The sequence below is a fragment of the Bombina bombina genome, chromosome 6 (genome assembly GCF_027579735.1).
Source record: "Bombina bombina isolate aBomBom1 chromosome 6, aBomBom1.pri, whole genome shotgun sequence".
NCBI classification, from domain to species: Eukaryota; Metazoa; Chordata; class Amphibia; order Anura; family Bombinatoridae; genus Bombina; species Bombina bombina.
In genome coordinates this window covers 471,776,214-471,801,227 of record NC_069504.1, presented here as the reverse complement: position 1 = coordinate 471,801,227, position 25,014 = coordinate 471,776,214, and the positions used below count along the sequence as shown (strand labels likewise).

Genomic DNA, 25,014 nt, shown 5'->3' with positions numbered 1-25,014 from the left:
TTGTAACAAGTGGTTATTTGAGTTACTGTTGCCTTTGAACAGGTGTACCTAATATAGTGGCCGGTGAGTGTGTGTGTATATACAGTATGTGTGTGTGTATATATGTATGTGTGTATATATATATATATATATATATATATATATATATATATATATATATATATATATATATATGTGTGTGTGTGTATATAAAAAAATATATATATGAGGACATTTTCATGTTCACAGACGAGGATGCGGACCTAATTAGATTTGGCTCTGTTGAGGAGCAACAAGTTGAAGAATCCAATCAATCCCTATATAACACCTGGGCGAAACTTAAACAACGAGAGATAGACCTTAATCTCCATGGTACATACCTCTCTGAGTATCATAAGAAGAGGATGTTACCAAGGGGTTTTAGGATTAGGAATGTTCCCACGATTGGGAGGTAAAATGTCGAATTTTGCACCAATTGGTGCAAAATTCGAAGTAAATGCTTATTTGATTTAATGCTGCTAGTAATTAGAGAGGCCGGACAATTACTCAATGAAGTTAAGAGAGAGATCCACACCTTTTGAGGATGAACAGCTTAATAAGCTAAGATCCGATAGCTCCTGTGACTGGCTAGACAAACTGTCAAAACAAGTGAAGGCGTACAAATAGGAACTTATCTCCTTTAAAAATCGAAAACTACAAACTGTAGGTCTAGACTACACACACAAGTGTCTATCGTTGGATGTTATCCCCGGATGAGAGAGAGCGTTTTAGACCCAGAAGAGAAAGGAGGTACACCAAGAAGGCCTTCAACCCTGTGGATACAAGCTTGGGGGACAACTCTGGTCCCGAAGTATTTACAGACCCCGAGGCCCCCCCCCATATAGGGGAATTATGACCAGATCAAGGGGGACAAGCAGAGCACAGCATTGGGACAATACGCGAGTCGAGGCCTCCAAACTACCACCATTAGCAACTTACTCCTTGTCGACTCGTTTTTTAGGACAAGGACAAGGCCGCACACGAGACGGGGGGCATGTCCCACTGCCCCCCAATTCAGAGAAGGTAGAGAGTACTGTGTTCAACATCCGTTCTAGACCTCTGAACACAGCTGAAATATCATTACTCAATAAGGGGTTGTCCTTTGTGCCCACCACGAAGATGAAAGCATTCAACTCATATATTGACATCCAAAAGTTTGGGAGGACTCTTTGGCTGAAAGAATACTTCAGAACTGAATCTGAATCCCTGACCAGGCTTAGAACTGTGGGTACATTTGATCCTAACTCCAATAACCCCACGATTACCACCTATACGAATTATCTAACCCAATTGACCCAGGAGACCACGTCTCCCAGAAGATTTAATGATAACCTAACAAAGGAGGAGAGACACGATAGTGATACGCCCAGCAGATAAAGGCGGTGCAGTAGTGGTGATGGACATAAGCCAATACAGGAAGGAGATCATAAGACAGCTGTCTGACAGTGAGATCTATGTCACCTTACAGAATGATCCAACGTTTGGCTTGAGATATTGACAAGAAAGTATTGGAATGGCGAGAGGCCGATATTATTACTGAACAAGAGGCTCGCTTCCTGAAAAGAGACTTTCCGATCACACCAATACTTTACACACTGCCAAAAATCCATAAAAATGCTGAGTGTCCACCTGGCAGACCGATTGTCTTGGCCAGGGGATCACTCCTTCAACCACGGCCGAGTTTGTGGATTTTTTTTCTACAGCCACTTGTCAAACAAATGAGATCATATATACTGGACTTCTCTGCCTTTATCCAACATATTGTCCATCTTAAAGACAGGGATACTGATTTACTAGTCACCATGGACGTTTCAAGCCTGTATACGGTGATCCAACAAACGCTTGGAATTGCAGCAGTTACCAACTGCCTGAGATGTGTCCCATACATTAGTCCGTCAGAACATGTCCTTGTGGAACTACTCACGATGTGCTTTGAAAATAACTTTTTTCACTTTAACACGTTCTACCTATAGATCACTGGAACAGCAATGGGGTCAAATGTGGCCCCATCGCTGGTGAACTTGTACATGGCTGAATATGAGACTCTCCAAATGAAGGTATATGAGGTGCCGTCCATAAAATTTTATTGCAGGTACATAGACGATCTGTTTCTGATCTGGCAAGATGATGAAAGCTCTCTGGAGGCATGGATTACATCACTAAATGAGATAAACAGCACTATCAGATTCCAACATGTGGTCAATGTAAACACTGTAGATTACATGGATGTAAGAGTGTTCAAGACAGATGGGTCATTGGGTACTACTCTGTTTAGAAAAGCACGGATCGCAATTCTACCCTGCACGCTAAAAGCTGCCATCAACCTGCCCTCATTTGTAATATACCAAAGGCACAATTCCAACGCGTCTTGAGGAACAACACCGACCTTGTAAGATGTAAACTACAACTGGCAGAGAGGATAGAGAGGTTTGTTCAACGTGGCTACAAAGCAAAGGACCTACGGGTCATGTGTGAACAAGCCATCCAAGCAGGAGGTGGAAGGGGACACAAGAGGACAGGATACTACCCCCCAGCTTACGTTTGTGACGACTTACACCCCGGATCAGTACCACATTACTAAAGCCATTAAGGAGGAATGGAAACTGATCCAAACAGAATCACACTACCATTTACTAAATGGGGTGCACCCCGTCTAGCATACTGCAGAGGGAGGGACTTGAGATTTAGGATCTTTGATCATGTGCCCATCCCAAGAAGAGGGGGAAATAGGGCCAATACCTTACTGCAGAAGGAGGCCAGATGGATACATGAACTGGGGACTTTGGCACCGAGGGGCCTCAATGTCCATGCTGGCTGGCAATGTTTTCTTTGATGGACTCCTATACGAGATATATATATAAATGAGAGTGCTTGAACTAATTTGGATTGATTGGTCTGGGTATTGTCCTTAGGACCATGAGAGTTCACTGTTCCATTGATAACTAGCATCTAGTTCAGATGGGCCAATTAGGGCTTGTCTTGGGAGCTTAGTGTGTTCTAGGTATTTTCCCTTTTAGAGTAGCCTTAGGGATTCATTTTTTATCTCAGTCTAACAATGTGTTATTCCGTTTAGAGTTCCACCATTAGATGAGCTTATAGCACGTTATTCAGTTTAGATCCTTGTTGACTGGGGTATTTGTTTTTAGCTACTGTATTGTTTTTTATTTGTTTGTCTCTATGTATCGTATGCAATAACCCTTTTATTTTTTAGGTTCACATATCACCTATTCACTTGGTTGGATTGATCCCCCTTCCTCTGGTCTGTCCGGGTATGTGGGGGTTCTGGGTTCTCTGTTTGGGGCTCTGATCCAGTTTTACTTGGGGTGTTGGAGGCACAGTCAGGGCTCATGGTGGAGCTTTTTGACGTCTTATGTTTTTGTGCTACTAAGGCGTGCAGGGCTTATGAATGGCTCGAGGTTTAAGGGGAGCAGAAGCTGGGTTACCTCTTGACGGGGGCGCTATGCCTAACTAGATGGCGATGGGTGTCTGAGTGGTTTTTACTCTGAGAATTTGGTGCTGTGACCCTGGATATTGTTAGGTCTGACCCCCCTGAGTAGGTTCGTTTAGCTATTGATCTACACACTGGCTGGTGTCATTTTTGTGACACTGGGTATGGTGTGGATGTGGTGTTTTTGGGAATGGGTGAATAGCCGACAAGGGCTCCTTTGATGCATTACTTGGTAGCAATAGTCATAACATAGGTAGCGCTTATTTTTGCATGTAAGGTGTGCGAAAGGCGGGGGGGCATCTGCTTGTCTTATAATGGTCAACACTTTTTGTATTCGATCGAGGGTTTCAGCCAATCGCATTTGAGTGAGTCGGTTCTGCGGCCCAATGGTAGATCGAGCTAGGTGACAGCTACAGGAGCTGCATGGTTTTGTTAAGAATATGTTTTTTTTTTAAAATACACAGTGTTGTTCTTGGACACCCGTGGGTTGTCAGGGTATGTCAGGTTAATGGGGCAGACCCCCTGTGTTGGAGTAGCGCCCCGGGGCATAATACTCAACGGTAAGAGCAGTCGTCACAGGTATATAGGGATGGCGGTAATGTTTGTGGTTGGAGTCTCCGGTTACTGATGTTTGGCTAACAGTAAGGTCGGTAACATAAGGGAGTTTCACCGCCACAACTACGTAACTAGTTGTAATAGGCGGAAGCATGTTTTGGTTTGATTTCCAATACTGTCATCTTTGTTTATGTTTATGTACCAGAGTCTAGCAAGTGAAGACCCGCATCGGCATCAGCAACACATGAATATAGGATCATGGAGGTACATGGAAGCAGAATGGCATTCACTTAATGAATCATGAGTCCTGGAAGGTGTAGGTAAGCCGTGCGGTTGAAGTCTTGAAAAAGGTACCCCATGAGCATTGTGTTGTGATTACGCTGACCAGCTGGGAATCCCTATTTAGTCCTGTTTTGTTGATAAGAGACCGGACTTTCATCTTGCTACCGGAGCATGTATTCACACTTAAGTGCCCGGATAGGAGCAAAGTAAAGGGACGGTACCTGTATCAGTTCACCGGAGCGTTTTTATTACACTAGGAGCCTGGATTATCATACGGACTGTTTGCTGGCCAGCCTCTAAATACATGCTAGCAGTTGGGGATATGGTTGATATCTATGTAATTGTGAGGTGCTATTATCTGCTTAACATTTTATCTGGTATTTAATATTGTAAATTTTGTGAAGGCAGACCTGATGTCTTTACCACCTCTTTAATAAACGTTTGGTTTACATGTGTTATTCTGTGCAACCTCGTCTTGCTTTGGTTCATATTATTTTATATAGAACCCTATCTCTTTAAGTGTTAAATTATATATATATATATATATATATATATATATATATTAGGGCTGCACGATTAATCGCCACGATTTCAAATCGCGGGAGTATGCAATTTATAACCCCGCCCACTATGACATCACCTATGACGTACAGGAAGGCTCCGCTGCCAAGGAGCTCTGCAAACCTCGCTTATTTAATTCAAACAGCGGGTTGTCTGTCGGATTTTAACTCCTGACATTCCGATCAAAACCTCCGGATCCACTTGTGTGACTGTGTATTGTAGCCTTAGACTGACGTTTCTGGTCAGCGATATCAGGTGATCTCCTACAAGCTGCTGCCAGGGAGCTCCGTAAAGCCTTGTTTGCTTTACTGATCTGACATATTTAGTGAAAAATAATGATTTAGGTACAAACTACAAACATTTTAAAGATAACGGTGTTGATTGGGTGATAGAATATCTTCATAGATGTACTAGTACTCAGCCACGTTATTATGTTTTGTGGTAAATTAATGTTTGTCAGAGCACTAACTATAGCCAGTGGTGTTCAAAGGGGACGACGACAAGAGGGGACAAATGCCCCTCTCTTGGTATTTTGGTCCTTATAGTTGAGCACAAGCACCTACTGATGCATGTATATATACAATTTGCTACAATGTAAAGTAGTGAGTGTACAGCCTGTATAACGGTGTAAATTTGCTGTCCCCTCAAAATAACTCAACACACAGCCATTAATGTCTAAACCATTGGCAACAAAAGTAAGTACACCCCTAAGGGGAAAAGTCCAAATTGGGCCCAAACTGTCAATATTTTGTGTTGCCACCATTCTTTTCCAGCACTGCCTTAACCCTCTTGGGCATGGAGTTCACCAGAGCTTCACAGGTTGCCACTGGAGTCCTCTTCCACTCCTCCATGACAACATCACAGAGCTGGTGGAGGTTAGAGACCTTGTGCTCCCCCACCTTCCGTTTGAGGATGCCCCACAGATGCTCAATAGGGTTTAGGTCTGGAGATATGCTTGGCCAGTCCATCACCTTTACCCTCAGCTTCTTTAGCAAGGCAGTGGTCATCTTGGAGGTGTGTTTGGGGCCATGTTATCATGTTGGAATACTGCCCTGCGGCCCACCAATTTGATGCAGTGTGCAGCGTATGGTCTGAGCACTGACAGGGTGACCCCTTCAACCTCTGCAGCAATGCTGGCAGCACTCATATGTCTATTTTCCAAAGACAACCTGTGGATTTGACGCTGAGCTCGTGCACTCAACTTCTTTAATCAACCATGGCGAGGCCTGTTCTGAGTGGATCCTGTCCTATGAAACTGCTGTATGGTCTTGCCCACTGTGCTGCAGCTCAGTTTCAGGGTCTTGACAATCTTCTTATAGCGTAGGCCATCTTTATGTAGAGCAACAATTCTTTTTTTCAGATCCTCAGAGTTCTTTGCCATGAGGTGCAATGTTGAACTTCCAATGACCAGTATGAGAGAGTGTGAGAGCGATAACACCAAATTTAACACACCTGAGATCTTGTAACACTAACAAGTCACATGACACCGGGAAGGGAAAATGGCTAATTGGGCCCAAATTGGACATTTCCACTTAGGGGTGTACTCACTTTTGTTGCCAACGGTTTAGACATTTAATTACTGTATGTTGAGTTATTTTGAGGGGACAGCAAATTTACACTGTTATACCGGCTGTACACTCACTACTTTACATTGTAGCAAACTGTCATTTCTTCAGTGTTGTCACATGAAAAGATATAATAAAATATTTACAAAAATGTGAGGGGTGTACTCACTTTTGTGAGATACTGTATATAGTTTGTGTCCAAAAATTCTGGCTCCCGAATGCGTTCGTGTGTTAGTAAGGAAGCCTGTGCCCTCAGACGTGTGCAAATGTGTACGTGGAGGAGGTTGTTTATTTAAGTAATCTAAAAAAAAATTATTTTTATTTTATCTAATTAATCGAAAAAACTATATGCAAACTAATCGATTATGAAAATAATCGTTAGTTGCAGCCCTATAACATAGGTATAGAAAAATATTTTACCAAAAAAACATCAGATCTATTTATTCATAAATCAATATTTCTATATATAGCAATTTCTGCTATGTGAAGAGCACTTTATTGTGAAATATTAATATTTCCTGACGGATTAACGCACTTGGTTAAACCTGATCGGGTTTTTTGCGACTTGTTGGGTGTTAGTTTTTTTGTTGTTTTTTTTTGTGCTCCATTGAGGTCTGTGGGAGAATATGTTAACGCGATTACTATATTGTAACTTCAGCTTTTTGCATGTCAGATTAGTGCACAAGTGAAAACTTTACTTTCAACATGTAATACGCTCTGCATCAGCACACAAAAAGCCGAAGTCGACTGCAGTTAGCGCACAAGCAGGATCGATAAATATCGCTCCATAGTGTATATTATAGAAACACATATCCTTCTATAGACTTGCATACAAACACACATTTATATAGGGCAACTTAGGTCAAACTGATAATACAGTGGTTTCCAGGACCTTTGGAGCAGTTTTAGCAATACAATTGGTCCTAGTGCCCTCAACATCATTTTATTTTGACAGGCTTGTTGTAACCTATTAAATGCAAAATTTTAATTATGCTGCTTGCATGGAACTAGCCCATTAATCAAGTTCCTTATTAATCATTGAAAAGGTCTGAAAATGGAAATATGATCTTTCCTGTATTCAGAATGAATGATGTGATATTATAAAGTTTGTAATTCTTATCCATCTGCCCCTTTCATCTCTCTTGTATGGAGTATTGGTATCATTCAAAGAACTTTGTTGAATTAATGAAATCCCCATCCCTCCTCTTTCTTCTTTTTTACAAGATTACATTCATAAGATTAAAGCTGTCCCCAGACTGTCTCCAGAGGGGGATTTAAAGATCTTTGTTGGCTTTGAGATGACTTTTGATGTATTCCCCTATTGGGTTCATCATTTCTTACATTCTGACAGTTCCCTTTGTTGAATTATAGAAACATGGAGATTGACAAGAGATAATGCATTTAGTAACGCAACCCCCTCACTTTCCCTCTCCCTCCAGATACTTCATTTTAGCCTCTCTTCACTTTCCTCCCAGTGCGCTGACATGAATTAAAATCTCTAAAGGTGGAATGAATCCCTGTTAGCACAGAGATAGCAGTATCCGGTATAGTTTATCTACTGGTTCACTTAAATTATCCTTACCACCCTAATACAATGTAGTTTATATGACTGCTATTAGTTCGGGTCATGCTATTTTAATAAATAGCTTCCTTTTTTTACATTTTCTTTTGAAAAGTATTTTCCATCTATTTAATAAAAAATAAAAAAATTATGTAAAATATTTAGTAACAGTTATTTGCATTTTTAGTATAAAAACAATAAAAAATACTTAAAGGGACATTATACACCCGTTTTTTTAGGAGGCTATCCTTTTTTAGTATGCAATGTAATATATGCCATCTAATGTGCTATGTTCGTAGAAGCGTGTATTTATATTTTTTTTAAAAGTAAAGATCCCGTTTTGCAATATACTTGCCAAACTCAGGTTGCCTGGGGGAATACGAATGTAAGCCATAGCCTGTGTGCTCCCTTTCCATAGCCTGCTCACTCTCTGTGTGTTCGAAAGTAAAGTGTGCATGTTGAGATTCCCTGATGACATCAGGGGTAATGTGAACTATGTGACAAGCCCAATAAAAGCTCGTTCACCGCTGGCTGCACATCTCTGTCTTAAAGGGACACTGAAGGCAAAAAAAAAAAAAGATGTACAAATGCAAAGAACCTACGAAAATAAAGACCTTTTACAATTCCCTATCCATTGAAAATACTTACCGTTTTGCAGCAATGTGTCCGAATTTTTAACCCTTTCCAAACCCACTTCGTTGGTAGCTTTTTCGTTTGTCTAATCAGGGCTGACAACACAGGTTGGAACATGGCAGTTTTCAGAGATGCGCATGCGCAAGCTAGTGCAACGTCATTTAATACGTCACCGGCTTCAAGTCTGTTCTGGATGTAGTAAACTCCTTTGAAATGCACATGCGTGATAGAAATTACTGGTGGTAATGTCGACATCAGTGCGGCAATCTGCGCATGCGCGAATAAACCGATCCGATTGCGCATTCGTAGGATGATGAAATCGCAAGCTAATTATATTCATAAACTCGCCATACGATTGGAAATTGATTTATACCATGTACGGCCCATATTTGAGGGCTGGCTGAAGTGATGTCATGCCTAAAATATAAAATTATATTATACAATTATCAGCATCGTTGGAGTATAAAAGAAGGTAAATTAGATTGGATTTATGTATGGGATATAAAATCTGTGGTCCGTTTGGAAGCAAAAAAACTAAAGTTCGTAATCCTTTAAGTAACTTTGACTTTAAAAGGATGGCCTGACACAGTTTTAGGTCTATGCTTGAAGATCATCAGCCGTTGATGTAAAACGGTAGCATCACACAATGTGTCTTAGCGCTGAAGTAGATACAATGCAGCAGATCCCAGCTGTTAAAGCGAAGTGGGATATGCTGAATTGTAACTACTCCAACGCTAAAACACGTTCTGTGATGCTGTCGTTTTGCATCAACGGCTGATGCTCTTCCAGCTTAAATCCAAAGCCGTCCTTTTTACATGCCGGGAGCTGGCACTTCAACTCTGCATGCATTTATGTTGGAGTGTGAGTTTAGATACTGGGGTATATATAATGTATATAACAGTGATTAGCGCATTCACATTAAGTGTCACACATGAGCACTAAATAATGTGGGCGTAAATAAACTATTGACAGGAGAAAAAAAGAGAACAAATCCGGATAAATAGCCAGTGCAGTAGAGTTTATTTTTCTGAGTAGTAGTTTAGCGGGGACAGCTTAAACTATCTGACAATGTTTCGCGCATGTCACATGCGCTTCTTCAGAGATAGTGGTTTGGGTGCCACAGGTGAGCCTTAATAGGCTGATACAGCCAATTAGAAAGGAGTAGGTTGATCTTAAGTAATGGGTGGATCACTTGAGCTCAGCTGTGGAAGCCAAAGTATTAACTCTATAGGACGATACATAGTTAGATTAAGAAGATGTACAAAAATATATTAATTGGCATAAACACTTAATGTTACAGGTTATTTACACATCTTAACATGAATGTAAAAAGGGAAAAGATTTTCTTGCATTACAATTTAAATGGTTAAAGATAAGAATGAAGACTAATAATAATAATAGGTAATAGAAAAGAGAGAGAGAGAACAATAAATGTAATAAACACATATAGTTTCTCTTATAAAGAGAAATAATACACAAACTAATGCACAAAGTAAGTAATAGAGTGAACGAAAAGATTGGTTAAATGAACAAACTAAAAACAAAAAAAACAACTAATAACTAAGTGAAAAAAATATATAAATTAAGTAACATACTTAGGGTTTGTTCTAAGTTAAAATGGTAGGGAAATATTGTAAAAGTCAAACTTGATATTGGGGTATCACTTTAGGGATTGACCGTTGCTTTTGAAAGTATAGTGTGGTCCTGTTTGCATCATATGTATGTGCAAAGGACATATATAGTATGTAATCAAGCTGCGGAATGTAAGTGGTCCCTAAATTGTTAGTTTGTTAATTGATTCTCTCTAATATACAAGGAGTAATTATATGTGGGATTAAGAGTAATTGAGCCTTATTGAGCATCTTATCTAGTAGCTTGTTGAATGTTTGGTCTTATGATTACAGAAATATTACATGTGAAAAGCTGAGAGTAGGATGGTTAGTGACAATTCATAACAGTACTAGCTGAGGATAAGGTGTATGTGTGTATCCTGACTGTTGGACCCAAGGGATGATTGCTAGGTTCTCTGATTCTGTATATTTGTTGTACCATCAAAAATGCTAAGAGATCTTGTGAACTCACAAGAAATCCTATCCGTATATCAGTAATGCTAAGAAAACTTGTGTACACTTCAAGAAATCTTATCCGTATATAATAAAAATATAAAGGTATAACAGAGGTATAAAAAAAATTTTTTTAGAATTAGAGGAATAGACAAAGTAGAGTAGCTTGCATATGCTCCTGAGTTAGTCAGTTGGAGCTCAAGGAGGGGAAAGAAGTATGAAGAATTTGATTTCTATAAGTTACTCTATGAATTGATTGACATCATATCTTCTATTGATCCCTGTGGGTGACCTAGTTTCTAATGTGAAGATCCAATAGACTTCTCTCTTGAGAAGTGTCTTAACTCTATCACCTCCTTGAGTATCTTTATCTATATGTTCTATTCCTTGGAAAGAGAAATTCCTAATATGATTAGTGTGTGTATGAAAATGTTTTGCTACTGGAGTTCTTGGTGAACTTTCTTCTATGGAGGTTAGATGTTCTATTACCCTGTCTTTAAGGGGACGAGTTGTGATACCCACATATTGGAACCCACATTCCCTACAGGTAACTAGATAGATAATAAATGTGGAGGTACAGTTAATCCTGTTCTTAATATGATAGGTTTTGCCTGTTTGGGTTGAGGTGAAGGTTGTACTTGGGTTAGTATAGTCACAGCTTTTGTAGCGGGCATGTCCACATCTGTAAAAACCAGCTGATGGTGTAAGCCAGTTAGTACGAGACTCAATTTTTTTTGTGGAATTTTTTCTTTACTATGTCACCCAGATTGGTGGCTTTCTTGGCTGCAAACTTGACTATATTATCCATTTTATGTTTAAGTATTGTGTCTCAGTTGAGGACTGGTAGATACTTTTTAATTATCCTACAAATTTGATAGAACTGACCACTATACTTTGTAGTAAAATATATAGGGTATTTATCTAGTGTTTGATTCATGTGGCTTATTTCTTGATTTGGTGAAGTGGTTTGTATATATGATTTCATTTTGGATTTTCGGTTAATGTCCCCCTCTGTTTTATTCAATAGAGTTTGTCTGTCCATTTTGGCTACCTGAGTCATTATATTCTTAAGTGATGATTTGTAATAACCTCTAGCTGTTAGTTTATCTATTAAGATCTTAGCTTCTCTGTAATAGATTTTCAATGTGGAGCAGTTTCTGCGTAAACAGAGAAACTGCCCTTTGGGTATGCCTTTTCTCCTGTGTGGCGCATGACACGAGTCAGCTCTGAGGATGGTATTTCTAGCTAATGGTTTGCTATAGTTAGAGATGAAGATATTATTGTCCTCATCATGTTGTAGATGTAAATCTAAGTATTCAATGTCTCTGTCATGGACCTTGTAGGTAAAGGTTAAATTTAGCTCATTCTGGTTAAGATATTGGATGAAATGTGGGATAGTTGTGTCTTTGTTATCATTGTAAAATCAAGTCATCGATATATCTACCGTAAGTAATGATATTAGTCTTGAGATGGCATTCACCCCCAAAGATGTGGCAGACTTCAAAGTAGCCCATATACAAATTAGCATATGAGGGGGCAAACTTTGCCCCCATGGCCGTGCCACATCTCTGGAGGTAATATGTCCCCTCAAATACAAAGAAATTATGTATTAAGAGAAACTGTGTGACTTCCAGTAGAAAATCAATGAAACTGTTGGGAAAATCAGTGAATCTTTCAAGCATGTATTTTAAAGCTTTAAGTCCTTCTGTGTGGGGAATGCTAGAATAGAGAGAGGAAACGTCTATGGTCAGCCATTTGTAATTGTCGTACCACTTCAGATTTTCTATTCTGTTGATTAAGTGGGTGCTGTCTCTAATGTAGCCTGGTAAAGATCTCACTATTGGTTGAAGCACGTTATCTAGCCAGTCTCCCAGCCTCTCGCATAGGGAACCCCTACTGGCCACTATGGGCTTCCCCGGTGGATTTATTAGAGTTTTATGAATCTTGGGTACTATGCGAAAGACTGGGACAATGGGATGATCAACCAAACAGTATTGGGCCATAGCTGGCTTCATTGAGCCTTTCTCGCAGGCTGTGTCAAGGAGATCCCTAAGTTCATTTCTGAATTTAATTGTTGGATTAAAGGTTAACTTGAGATATGTCTTGGTGTCTGCTAGTTGGGAGAGAACTTCGGTTCTATAGTCAGTTTTATTCAGAATGACTACAGCACCTCCCTTATCTGCCGAGGTGATAACTATGTCAGGGTTGGTTTGTAATATTCGTAGAGATTCTCGTTCTCCTAAAGTTAGGTTATCTCTTAATGTTTCTGTATTGTTGTAAATGGTATTATGTAATCTGGTGATGTCTTGTTCCACTAAATTTTGAAACATTTCTATAGAGTCACTTCTACTATTTACTGGGTAGAAGTATGATTTACTTTTAGTTGTGGTGCTGAATATAGGTATAGTGTTGTTTTTGCTGTGGTGTCTCAATGTAGAAGCTTGGAGTGAAATAAGATCATTCAAGTAACAAAGTTCTTCAAAACCTAGGCCTGTGTTTACTGGTAAATTCGAAGATAAATGCCCTTCTAGAGTATGTGTAGGGCTTGTGTTAATTAGGGTATTAGTGTCTTGTGTGAGTGTAACAGATTGCTGTGAGTTAGAGTCAGTGTTGTAGTTGTTAGCTAAGTTAGCATCGTTTTGGATCTGTGCAGTAAAGTGCTTTCTCAAGGTGATTTTCCTTACTAGTGCATTCAAGTCCAAAATGGTTGAGAAAAGGTCAAAGTTAGTGTTGGGTGCAAAAGATAGGCCTCTGTTAAGAAGTTGAGTTTGGTGATATGTGAGTGCAAAGTGAGACAAATTAATTACTGCTTCTTTACTATTTTCTTGATCCGACTCGGGTACCTGGAGGGTAACTCCTTTTTTGGAGTGCTGCTAGTGACTGGAATATTGACTAAAGTAGTGAGTGGTGTTCTGCCTTGTGATGTTGATGGATTGTCATACTCATTACTAGATCTATTAGTGTGTATGGTGTTGTCTTATAGATTGGGAGTGTTACATGATGTATCTGTCTCAATACTAGAGAAAGTTACTCTTTTGGCATTAGGTGTATAATGAGAGCTGTTTTTCCATTCATTACCTTTGCCTTGTTTTTTAGTATGAGATCTGTGTGGTCTGTTTTTCTGCCATGAATATACTATGTCTAACTCATAGTCCTTACTGTCCCTTTGATATTTAGTAACTTTCCTATTGGATAGTGTAGTATCGAGTTGTTGCATAGTGTCATCTAACTGTTTTTTATAATCTTTGTATTTTTGAGTGTCTGAGAATTTTGTGAGGTTGCTATCTAAGCCTTCTATTTCTATGAGTAGAAGTTCCCTTATATGTTTTTTATGTTTCAATAACTGTTGCATGAGAATGATGGAACAGTTAGTAAGATTATTGTTCCACTCCTCCATGAATTCAGGAATATTAACTGCAAAGGTAGGGTACTTTTTCATTCTCAGTCCTCTTGGGACCTTCCCCTCTTTGATGTATAGCTCTAAGAATTCAATGTCCCACCATAGGTTAGACTCCTTGTATTTTTTGTTTTCTAATGTAGAAAAAAATCGTGACTAAGTGACTTTCTGATATATCATCCCCTGTGCTAGAGCTGCCCTTGAGTGCTAGATTCATTATGTGTTTTCTTCTATCTTGGTCTAATACCCCTGTGGGATTGGTACCTTCAGTCATAATGAAAATAATGTAACAATAGTAGTAGATATATAGTATGTTATAGTCACCTTGAGTAATTAGAGAGACTAAACAGAAGAAACTCTGTAATATCTTGTGATTAGATATGGTCAAAATGACCTGGTTATAGTAAATCTTTACTCTATATATGTATGGGAAATACAGGCAAGAGAATTTGATGACACTCAAAATTTGATATATATATATAAAGTGGCCTACTGTGATATATTAGACAATGTGTATAAATGTAAATACTTGATCTTATATTGTATGAAGTTAACACAAAATTTATACACAAAACTGCTGTAAAGAAAAACAAGGAAAAAAGAATGGTTAGTTATTTTGTGGCTGTGATGGTATAGACTAGCTTTATCAGGGCTTGGATATCCACAGGGAGAACGAACAGATACGTTCAGTTGTATATTTTTATATATATATATATATATATATATATATAATATATAGTAGCCTTAGTCCTAGCAGATATCCCAAAGGCTAGGCAAAAAGTACCCCTGGTAGCTTGTATGTTCTGATCTTGTAGTGATAGGTTAGTCTGCCACAAAAGATATAATAGTCACTGTCAGAGTTCATCTAATAAAGGGTTCAATGTTCAATAATATAGCCCTTCTGTGAGTTGTTAATGGTAGGGCCTGCAGGCAGTCCAAAAAGAAAAATACTTTTACTCACAATCTGCGGCAAACAGTGCTTGGCGAGGCGTGGTGGTGATATGTTGGCTGGGGCTCTCTATCCGATGGTATGTCTGCTACTTCGCGGAGACTCGATCATACAGCAGTGGTACAGGTGATAATCCCGTTCCTCCGGTGATGATTGGTAAGGAAGACAGAAGCTGTTGGCCCCCGAGTATAACCTCAGTGATGTGGCCGTCGGCGTCCGTGCGTCCTCGCTCCACGGTGTCTGGCAGGTGGTGCACGTTGCACCCGTCTCTCCTCGATGATGTCAATGGCGTCAGCCCCAGTAGCGCTGTCTGTAACCAACTGCCTCTGTGTTCGAAGCCAAGTCTGTGGCAGGCCGGTGTGTTAACTGTACAGCGATGTTGATGCTGCTGTATCTAACTCCACAGTGTGGTGATAGTCCTTGCCGGGATGCCGGGAGCTGGCACTTCAACTCTGCATGCATTTATGTTGGAGTGTGAGTTTAGATACTGGGTTATATATAATGTATATAACAGTGATTAGTGCGTTCACATTGTGTCACACATGAGCACTAAATAATGTGGGTGTAAATAAACTATTGGCCTGGGGGCGTGCTTACAGGCAGGATCGGTCTGCCTTCCTTTTTAGCGCATGTTATCATTGCTTTGTATACGACACATTGGATATTTTGCAAGAAAAATATTATCCAAACGTTTATTTTTTATGCCAATGGGATCATATATTTTGCTTATTGTCCTTATTGCCTAATATCTAAACATTTTTTGAGTGTACACTGGCCCTTTACGTGGCATTTTGTTTAGCAGCAATGAACACACCTTTTTTGCTTATTTGTACTGAAAACATCCCTATAATGCATGTGAAAGAGCAGCATTTACATGTCAAAAATATTTTTGTCTGAAAAATGTTAAAGGGACAGTCTACTCTAAAAATTTTATTGTTTATAAAGATAGATATTCACCAGTTTTGCACAGCCAACATAGTTATATTAATGTACTTTTTACCTCTGTGTTACCTTGTATACTTTAAATGTTATACAGTATATTAATATAACAATATTGGTTGTGCAAAGCTGGGGAATGGGTAGTAAACCATTAGCTATCTTTTAAAAAAGAAAGTCTTAAAAAAACAAAAACAAAAACATCCGTTTTATTAGAAATTCTATTTTTAAATTAAATGCATTCTCACCCCAAACCCTGCTAAGAGGTTAAACTCATAGTTGCACATCTGGCACATTGCATGTCACTCTAGTTTTTGATACGGCCAGTAATTGTGGTTTTGGAGGATATGTACATATGTCACTATTGATTGGTTTAGTAACAATGTTTTTGCAGTAATTTTGCTGAGAACAGGACATCTCCAATAGAACTGATCATAGACTGGTCAGGAAAGCAAAACCTTTATTTAGCTAGCACTGGAATGTTTACCAGTCTACTGTGTCATAATGCTTGCACAAACATAATTTGCACGGAAGGGACAGCAATGGGAAACTTTACATTCAATTCATTCACATAAAATAGCATGTGAATTGTGCAACATAACACATAGATAAGCCATTTTGGAACCTGTGGTCCAATGAAGTACAAATTGAGCTCTTTAGCTACAATCGCCAATGTTACTTTTGGAGAAAAAAATAAGCATTTGAAGAAAAGAATCACTTGTGCACGAAGGTGGATCGATTATCCACTGGGAATGTGTGTTTGCCATTGGAGCAGGAAATATTGTAAAGGTAGAGGGAAGAATGGATTCTACAAAATATCAAGAAATCCTGGAAGCTATTGTCCCACAGTCCATGAAGTGTAGCTGAAAAGAGGTTGGATATTCCAACACAAGAGTAATCAAAAACATAGGTCAAAATCAAGCATGAACTACTTCAAGAAAACAATGATTAAGGTTTTGGTGTTCACAGGCTTGAATATTATTGAAACTCTCAGGTATGATCTCAAACGTGTAGTGCGTGCCAGATAAAGGTATTAGGTTAGGTATTCTGTAAAAAAGAGTGGCAAATTACTTGTAAGGCAAGAATAGACTGTTAGCTAGCTACATAAAGGGTCTCGGAGCTGATCTCAGCTAAAGGCAGTGTTTATGGTGTTCAGTCAGTTAAGTTAAGCAAATACAGTATGACTGCATTGTTTGTTTGTTTTTTAACCCCTTGCACCATATGGATGTAGGAACTATGTCTCTCAGTACTTTCAATAGCATACTGTGTTGACGTAGTATCTACATCCAGCAGAGCATGTTGCAGTCTGCAATGTCAGCTTAGATAGCGGTAGCTTCATCAAGGGTCTCTGGTAGTGCTTCCTTACTACATGTAGCCAGATCGCTGATCGTTACAGAGAGTGACACAATGCTTTGGAAGGGAGTGGGGAAATGGGTCCCTACACTACAGATAACAACATATAATAAATATAAAATAAAAAAAGAATAATTTGTTATTAGCAGAATGGCTGCCAGCAACAAACATAGCGAGGAGCAGTGGCAGGGGAGGATTAGAGAGATGTTTGGTGGGATCAGGGAGATTGGAGGGTGAGGAGGGATATATATATATATATATATATATATATATATATATATATATATATATATATATATATATATATATATAGCCCTAAACTGCAGACTGTCTGCCAGTACCTAAGATGGTGGTGACCATTGGGTGGGAAGGGAAGAGAGCTGTTTAGGAGGGATCAGGGGGTGGGAGGGTAATTCCTACACTATATAGCAAATATTGACCTTACAAACTAACTGAATAACCACTTCACTGCGAAGAATTTCAGAAGTGTGCTGCGCAGCGGCAATTAGTGGCTTTCTTTTTGCCAAAAACCAATGGCAAAGCCATGAATGTCTGTTGTTTCTAAACAAAGAGGACCCAGAGAAGCTTTTACAACCATTTTTCTTATGACTGCAGTAGTTGTGTGTAAATAATTTTAGTGTGAAACCCAAAGTGTGCAAAAAAGTTACCCAATTTTGTATTTGATCGTATTTGGTGGCCAAATAGTGGCATCAAATATACCAAAATGGGCCTAGATCAATACTTTGAGTTATCTAATATATATAGTTTTCATCGGTAAATAAAAAAAAAAAATCATAAAAAGCTCTCTTTCTGTTTAATCTGAGTGATAGTAAAAATGCTAAAACATCTCCAGTACTTTGGGCACGTTAATTATGTAGTGTTTAAGTTTGTTACCTTCAGAGGTTGTGTGAACTTTTTTTCCCCACTTACAAAAACAACAAAATGCTATTTGATGAGGGTTGCCCAAACTTTTGCATACAACTGTATGATTGTCTGTATAGTGCTGCTATACTGCTGGTAGACCTCACATCACTTAAGCTGTAGATGCAAAGTTCAGCACTAAAGTTGTTTATTTTATAGAAAAGGGGATGAAAACAGTATTGACTTAACTTTCGTCACTTTCAGGTTTTCAATATCCAGGTTCCCGAGGACCAAGATTTGCCCTCCGTTATGGGCAGGTAAACATATTTTAATATTCATTACTGTTTTATACTATTTGAAGTATTACAGTGTAGCTGTTTCACCTTTACAGATGAAGAAATAAGATTGTGAACCCTCCCAGTGTTTCCTGCCTCTTCAAGGGTCAACCCCTAGACCTCTCTCAGGATTTCCAACAGCTTGTTAGAATATTCCATTTAGGCCACACACCCTCAAAATGAGAGTTTTATTCCCTGTTTCAAAAACACCATGTTCTCAATAGATTTTGTTACATGGAAGTTTGTAAGGCTTCCCAAGGATTGCCTTTAATTTCGCACTCCTCTAATATCTTTCTTTTTCTCCTTTCTTTCTTTTTCTCCTTTCTTTCTTTCTTTCTTTCTTTCTTTCTTTCTTTCTTTCTTTTTCTCCTTTCTTTCTTTCTTTCCTTCTCTCTCTCTCTTTTCTCTCTCTCTCTTTTCTTTCTCTCTTTTCTCTCTCTCTTTTCTCTCTCTCTTTTCTCTCTCTCTTTTCTCTCTCTCTTTTCTCTCTCTCTTTTCTCTCTCTCTTTTCTCTCTCTCTCTTTTCTCTCTCTCTCTTTTCTCTCTCTCTCTTTTCTCTCTCTCTCTTTTCTCTCTCTCTCTTTTCTCTCTCTCTCTTTTCTCTCTCTCTCTTTTCTCTCTCTCTTTTCTCTCTCTCTTTTCTCTCTTCTCTCTTTCTCTCTCTCTCTTCTCTCTCTCTCTCTCTCTCTTTTCTCTCTCTCTCTCTCTCTCTCTCTCTCTCTCTCTCTCTCTTTTTCCTCTCTCTCTTTTTCCTCTCTCTCTTTTTCCTCTCTCTCTTTTTTCTCTCTCTCTTTTCTCTCTTTCTCTCTCTCTCTCTTTTCTCTCTCTCTCTTTTCTCTCTCTCTCTTTTCTCTCTCTCTCTTTTCTCTCTCTCTCTTTTCTCTCTCTCTTTTCTCTCTCTCTTTTCTCTCTCTCTTTTCTCTCTCTCTTTTCTCTCTCTTTTCTCTCTCTTTTCTCTCTCTTTTCTCTCTCTTTTCTCTCTTTTCTCTCTCTCTCTCTCTCCTCTCTCTTTTCTCTCTCTTCTCTCTCTTTTTTTCTCTTTTTTCTCTCTTTTTCTCTCTCTTTTTCTCTCTTTTTTTTCTCTCTTTTCTCTCTCTCTCTCTCTCTCTCTCTCTCTCTCTCTCTCCTTTCTCTTTTCGTTCTCTCTCTCTCTCCTTTCTCTTTTCGTTCTCTCTCTTTTCTCTCTCTCATTTTTCTCTCTCATTTCTCTCTCTCTCATTTTCTCTCATTTTTCTCTCATTTCTCTCTCTCATTTCTCTCCTCTCTCTCTCCTTTCTCGTTTCTCTCTTCTCTCTTTTCTTTCTCTCTTTTCTTTCATGTAATTGGCAAGAGTCCATGAGCTAGTGACATATGGGATATACAATCCTACCAGGAGGGGCAAAGTTTCCCAAACCTCAAAATGCCTATAAATACACCCCTCACCACACCCACAATTCAGTTTTACAAACTTTGCCTCCTATGAAGGTGGTGAAGTAAGTTTGTGCTAAGATTTCTACGTTGATATGCGCTTCTCAGCATTGTTGAAGCCCGATTCTTCTCAGAGTACAGCGAATGTCAGAGGGACGTGAAGGGAGTATCGCTTATTGAATACAATGATTTCCCTAACGGGGGTCTATTTCATAGGTTCTCTGTTATCGGTCGTAGAGATTCATCTCCTACCTCCCTTTTCAGATCGACGATATACTCTCAATTTACCATTACCTCTACTAATAACTGTTTTAGTACTGGTTTGGCTATCTGCTATATGTAGATGGGTGTCTTTTTGGTAAGTATGTTTTTTATTACTTAAGACACCTCAGCTATGGTTGGACACTTTATATAAAGTTCTAAATATATGTATTGTACTTATATCTGCCATGAGTCAGGTTCATGAATTTCCTTCTGCAGACTGTCAGTTTCAGATTTGGGGAATATAAACATTTTTTTAAGAAATGTATTTCTTACCTGGGGTTTAGTCTTTTTTTCAATTGACTACTTCTTGCAAATTGCGCGCGGTATTATGCCCGCGGGTGTGTCAAATGCTAAACTTTATTGCGTCATTCTAGGCGCGAAAATATTTTTGGCGCGGAAAAATACGTCTATGACGCAACTTCGTCATTTCCGGCGTCATACTTGACGCCGAGACCTTTCACACGGTTGCGTCATTGGTGACGCGAGTGTGTCATTTCCGGTTATTTTTGGCGCCACAAAAGTTTAAGTTACATTGTGCGTCATACTTGGCGCCAAACTTTTTCATTATTTCAATACCCCATGAATGTTTGGCTTCTGCTTTTTACTCTATCAGAGGGCTATGCTATTTGCTTTGTTTCCCATTCCTGAAACTGTCATATAAGGAAATAGATTATTTTGCTTTATATGTTGTTTTTTCTCTTACATTGTGCAAGATGTCTCAATCTGATCCTGTCTCAGAAGTTTCTGCTGGAACATTGCTGCCTGACATCGGTTCTACCAAAGCTAAGTGCATTTGTTGTAAAATTGTAGAAATTATTTCGCCGAATGTCATTTGTAATAGTTGTCATGATAAACTTTTACATGCAGATAGTGTATCCATCAGTAATAGTACATTGCCAGTTGCAGTTCATTCAACTTCTAATGTGCATGATATACCTGTAAATTTTAAAGAATTTGTTTCTGATTCTATCCTGAAGGCTTTGTCTGCATTTCCACCTTCTAATAAACGTAAAAGGGTCTTTTAAAACTTCTCATTTAGTTGATGAAATTTCAAATGACCAACAACATAATAATTTATCCTCTTCTGATGAGGATCTATCTGATACAGAAGATCTTTCCTCAGACATTGACACTGACAAATCTACTTATTTATTTAAAATAGAGTATATGCGTTCTTTATTAAAAGAAGTGTTAATTACTTTGGATATTGAGGTAACTAGTCCTATTGACGTTCAGTCTAATAAACGTTTAAATGCTGTTTTTAAACCTCCTGTGGTTTCTCCAGGGGTTTTTCCTATCCCTGAGGCTATTTCTGATATGATTTCTAGGGAATGGAATAAGCCAGGTACTTCTTTTATTCCTTCTTCAAGATTTAAAAAATTGTATCCTTTTACCAGGAAAATCTATAGAGTTTTGGGGAAAAATCCCCAAAGTTGATGGGGCTATTTCTACTCTTGCTAAATGTACCACTATTCCCATGGAAGATAGTACTTCCTTTAAGGATCCTTTAGATCAGTGATTTTTAACCTTTTTTTTGCCGTGGCACACTTTTTTACATTAAAAAATCCTGTGGCACACCACCATCCCAAAATTTAAAAAAAATCACACATTGTAGCCTAATACAGCATATATATATATACACATACACACAAACACACACATACTGTATGTATTGTGCTGTTATGCCATGCCTCCTACAAACTACCCCTGCACTGGGAGTAAAAAACAAGCAAAGTTTAAAAAATATGTCACACTGTTGTCAGTCTGCCGTGGCACACCTGAGGATCTCTCACAGCACACTAGTGTGCCACGGCACACTGGTTGAAAAACACTGCTTTAGATACTAAGCTTGAATCTTATCTAAGGAAGGCCTATTTATATTCAGGTCATCTTCTCAGACCTGCAATTTCTTTGGCTGATTTTGCAGCTGCATCAACTTTCTGGTTGGAGAATTTAGCGCAACAAGATTTGGATTCTGACATATCTAGCATTATTCGCTTACTGCAACATGCTAATCATTTTATTTGTGATGCCATTTTTGATATTATCAAAATTGATGTTAGATCCATGTCTTTAGCTATATTAGCTAGAAGAGCTTTGTGGCTTAAATCTTGGAATGCTGATATGACATCTAAATCTAGATTACTATCTATTTCTTTCCAAGGTAATAATTTATTTGGTTCTCAGTTGGATTCTATTATTTCAACTGTCACTGGGGGAAAGGGAGTTTTTCTGCCTCAGGATAAAAAAACCTACGGGTAAATCTAAGGCTTCTAACCGTTTTTGTTCCTTTCGTCAGAATAAGGAACAAAAACTCATTCCTCCCCCCAAGGAATCTGCTTCCAATTGGAAGCCTTCCTCAAATTGGAATAAATCCAAGCCATTTAGGAAACCAAAGTCAGCCCCTAAGTCTGCATGAAGGTGCGGCCCTCATTCCAGCTCAGCTGGTAGGGGGCAGATTAAGGTTTTTCTAGGATATTTGGATAAAATCTGTCCAAAATCATTGGATTCAGAGCATTGTCTCTCAAGGGTATCGAATAGGATTCAGAGTAAGACCTCCTGTGAGAAGATTTTTTCTCTCACGTATCCCAGTAAATCCAGTAAAAGCTCAGGCTTTCCTGAAGTGTGTTTCAGACCTGGAGTCTTCAGGGGTAATCATGCCAGTTCCTCCTCAGAAACAAGGTTTGGGGTTTTATTCAAACCTATTCATTGTACCAAAGAAAGAAAATTTATTCAGACCAGTTCTGGATCTGAAAATTTTGAATCGTTATGTAAGAGTACCAACTTTCAAGATGGTGACTATAAGGACTATTCTGCCTTTTGTTCAGCGTGGACATTATATGTCCACAATAGACTTGCAGGATGCATACCTTCATAGTCCGATTCGTTCAGAACACTATCAGTTTCTGAGATTCTCTTTTCTAAACAAGCATTACCAATTTGTTGCTCTTCCATTTGGCCTAGCAACAGCTCCAAGAATGTTTTCAAAGGTTCTGGGTGCCCTACTATCTGTAATCAGAGAACAGGGTATTGCGGCGTTTCCTTATTTGGACGATATCTTGGTACTAGCTCAGTCTTTACGTACTGCAGAATCTCACACGAATCAACTAGTGTTGTTTCTTCGGAAACATGGTTGGAGGATCAATTTACCAAAAAGTTTCTTGATTCCTCAGACAAGGGTCACCTTTTTAGGCTTCCAGATAGATTCAGTGTCCATGACTCTGTCTCTAACAGACAAGAGACGTTTAAAATTGGTTGCAGCCTGCCGGCACCTTCAGTCTCAGTTATTCCCTTCAGTGGCTATGTGCATAGAAGTTTTAGGTCTCATGACTGCAGCATCGGGCGCGATCCCCTTTGCTCGTTTTCACATGAGACCTCTACAGCTTTGTATGCTGAATCAATGGTGCAGGGATTATACAAAGATATCACAATTAATATCCTTTAATCCCAATGTACGACACTCTCTGACATGGTGGATAGATCACCATCGTTTAATTCAAGGGGCTTCTTTTGTTCGGCCAACCTGGACTGTGATCACAACAGATGCGAGTCTTTCAGGTTGGGGAGCTGTTTGGGGATCTCTGACAGCACAAGGGGTTTGGAAATCTCAAGAGGCGAGATTACCAATAAATATTTTAGAACTCCGTGCAATTCTCAGAGCTCTTCAGTTTTGGCCTCTGCTAAAGAGAGAACCGTTCATTTGTTTTCAGACAGACAATATCACAACAGTGGCTTATGTCAATCATCAGGGTGGGACTCACAGTCCCCAAGCTATGAAATAAGTATCTCGGATACTTGTTTGGGTGGAATCCAGCTCCTGTCTAATCTCTGCAGTCCATATCCCAGGTGTAGACAATTGGGAGGCGGATTATCTCAGCCGCCAGACTTTACATCCAGGGGAGTGGTCTCTCCATCCAGATGTGTTTTCTCAGATTGTTCAGATGTGGGTTCTTCCAGAGATAGATCTCATGGCCTCTCATCTAAACAAGAAACTTCCCAGATACCTGTCCAGGTCCAGGGATGTTCAGGCGGAAGCAGTGGATGCACTGACACTTCCTTGGTGTTATCATCCTGCTTACATCTTCCCGCCTCTAGTTCTCCTTCCAAGAGTGATCTCCAAAATCATCATGGAACAGTCATTTGTGTTGCTGGTGGCTCCAGCATGGCCACACAGGTTTTGGTATGCGGATCTGGTTCGGATGTCCAGTTGCCCGCCTTGGCCACTTCCGTTACGGCCAGACCTACTATCTCAAGGTCCGTTTTTCCATCAGGATCTTAAATCATTAAATTTGAAGGTATGGAAATTGAACGCTTAGTACTAAGTCATAGAGGTTTCTCTGACTCAGTGATTAATACTATGTTACAAGCTCATAAATCTGTCTCTAGAAAGATTAATTATAGAGTTTGGAAGACTTACATTTCATGGTGTTCTTCTCATAAATTCTCCTGGCATTCTTTTAGAATTCCTAGAATTTTACAGTTTCTTCAGGATGGTTTGGATAAGGGTTTGTCTGCAAGTTCCTTGAAAGGACAAATCTCCACTCTTTCTGTTTTATTTCACAGAAAGATTGCTATACTTCCTGATATACACTGTTTTGTACAGGCTTTAGTTTGTATTAAGCCTGTTATTAAATCAATTTCTCCTCCTTGGAGTCTTAATTTGGTTCTGAAGGCTTTACAGGCTCCTCCATTTGAACCTATGCATTCTTTGGACATTAAACTACTTTCTTGTTTCTTTTGGCCATCTCTTCTGCTAGAAGAGTTTCTGAGTTGTCTGCTCTTTCTTGTGAGTCTCCTTTTCTGATTTTTCACCAGGATAAGGCAGT

General features: G+C 39.1%; 1 protein-coding gene across 1 annotated transcript in view; it reads left to right on the top strand.

Moving 5' to 3' along the window:
• Positions 1 to 25,014, top strand: part of LOC128663103 (uncharacterized) — a 180,309-nt gene that overhangs the window by 23,085 nt on the left and 132,210 nt on the right. Inside the window, exon 4 of the mRNA XM_053717262.1 lies at positions 18,447 to 18,499. Coding sequence (XP_053573237.1) covers positions 18,447 to 18,499 — 53 coding nt within the window. The remainder of the gene's footprint in view (positions 1 to 18,446; positions 18,500 to 25,014) is intronic.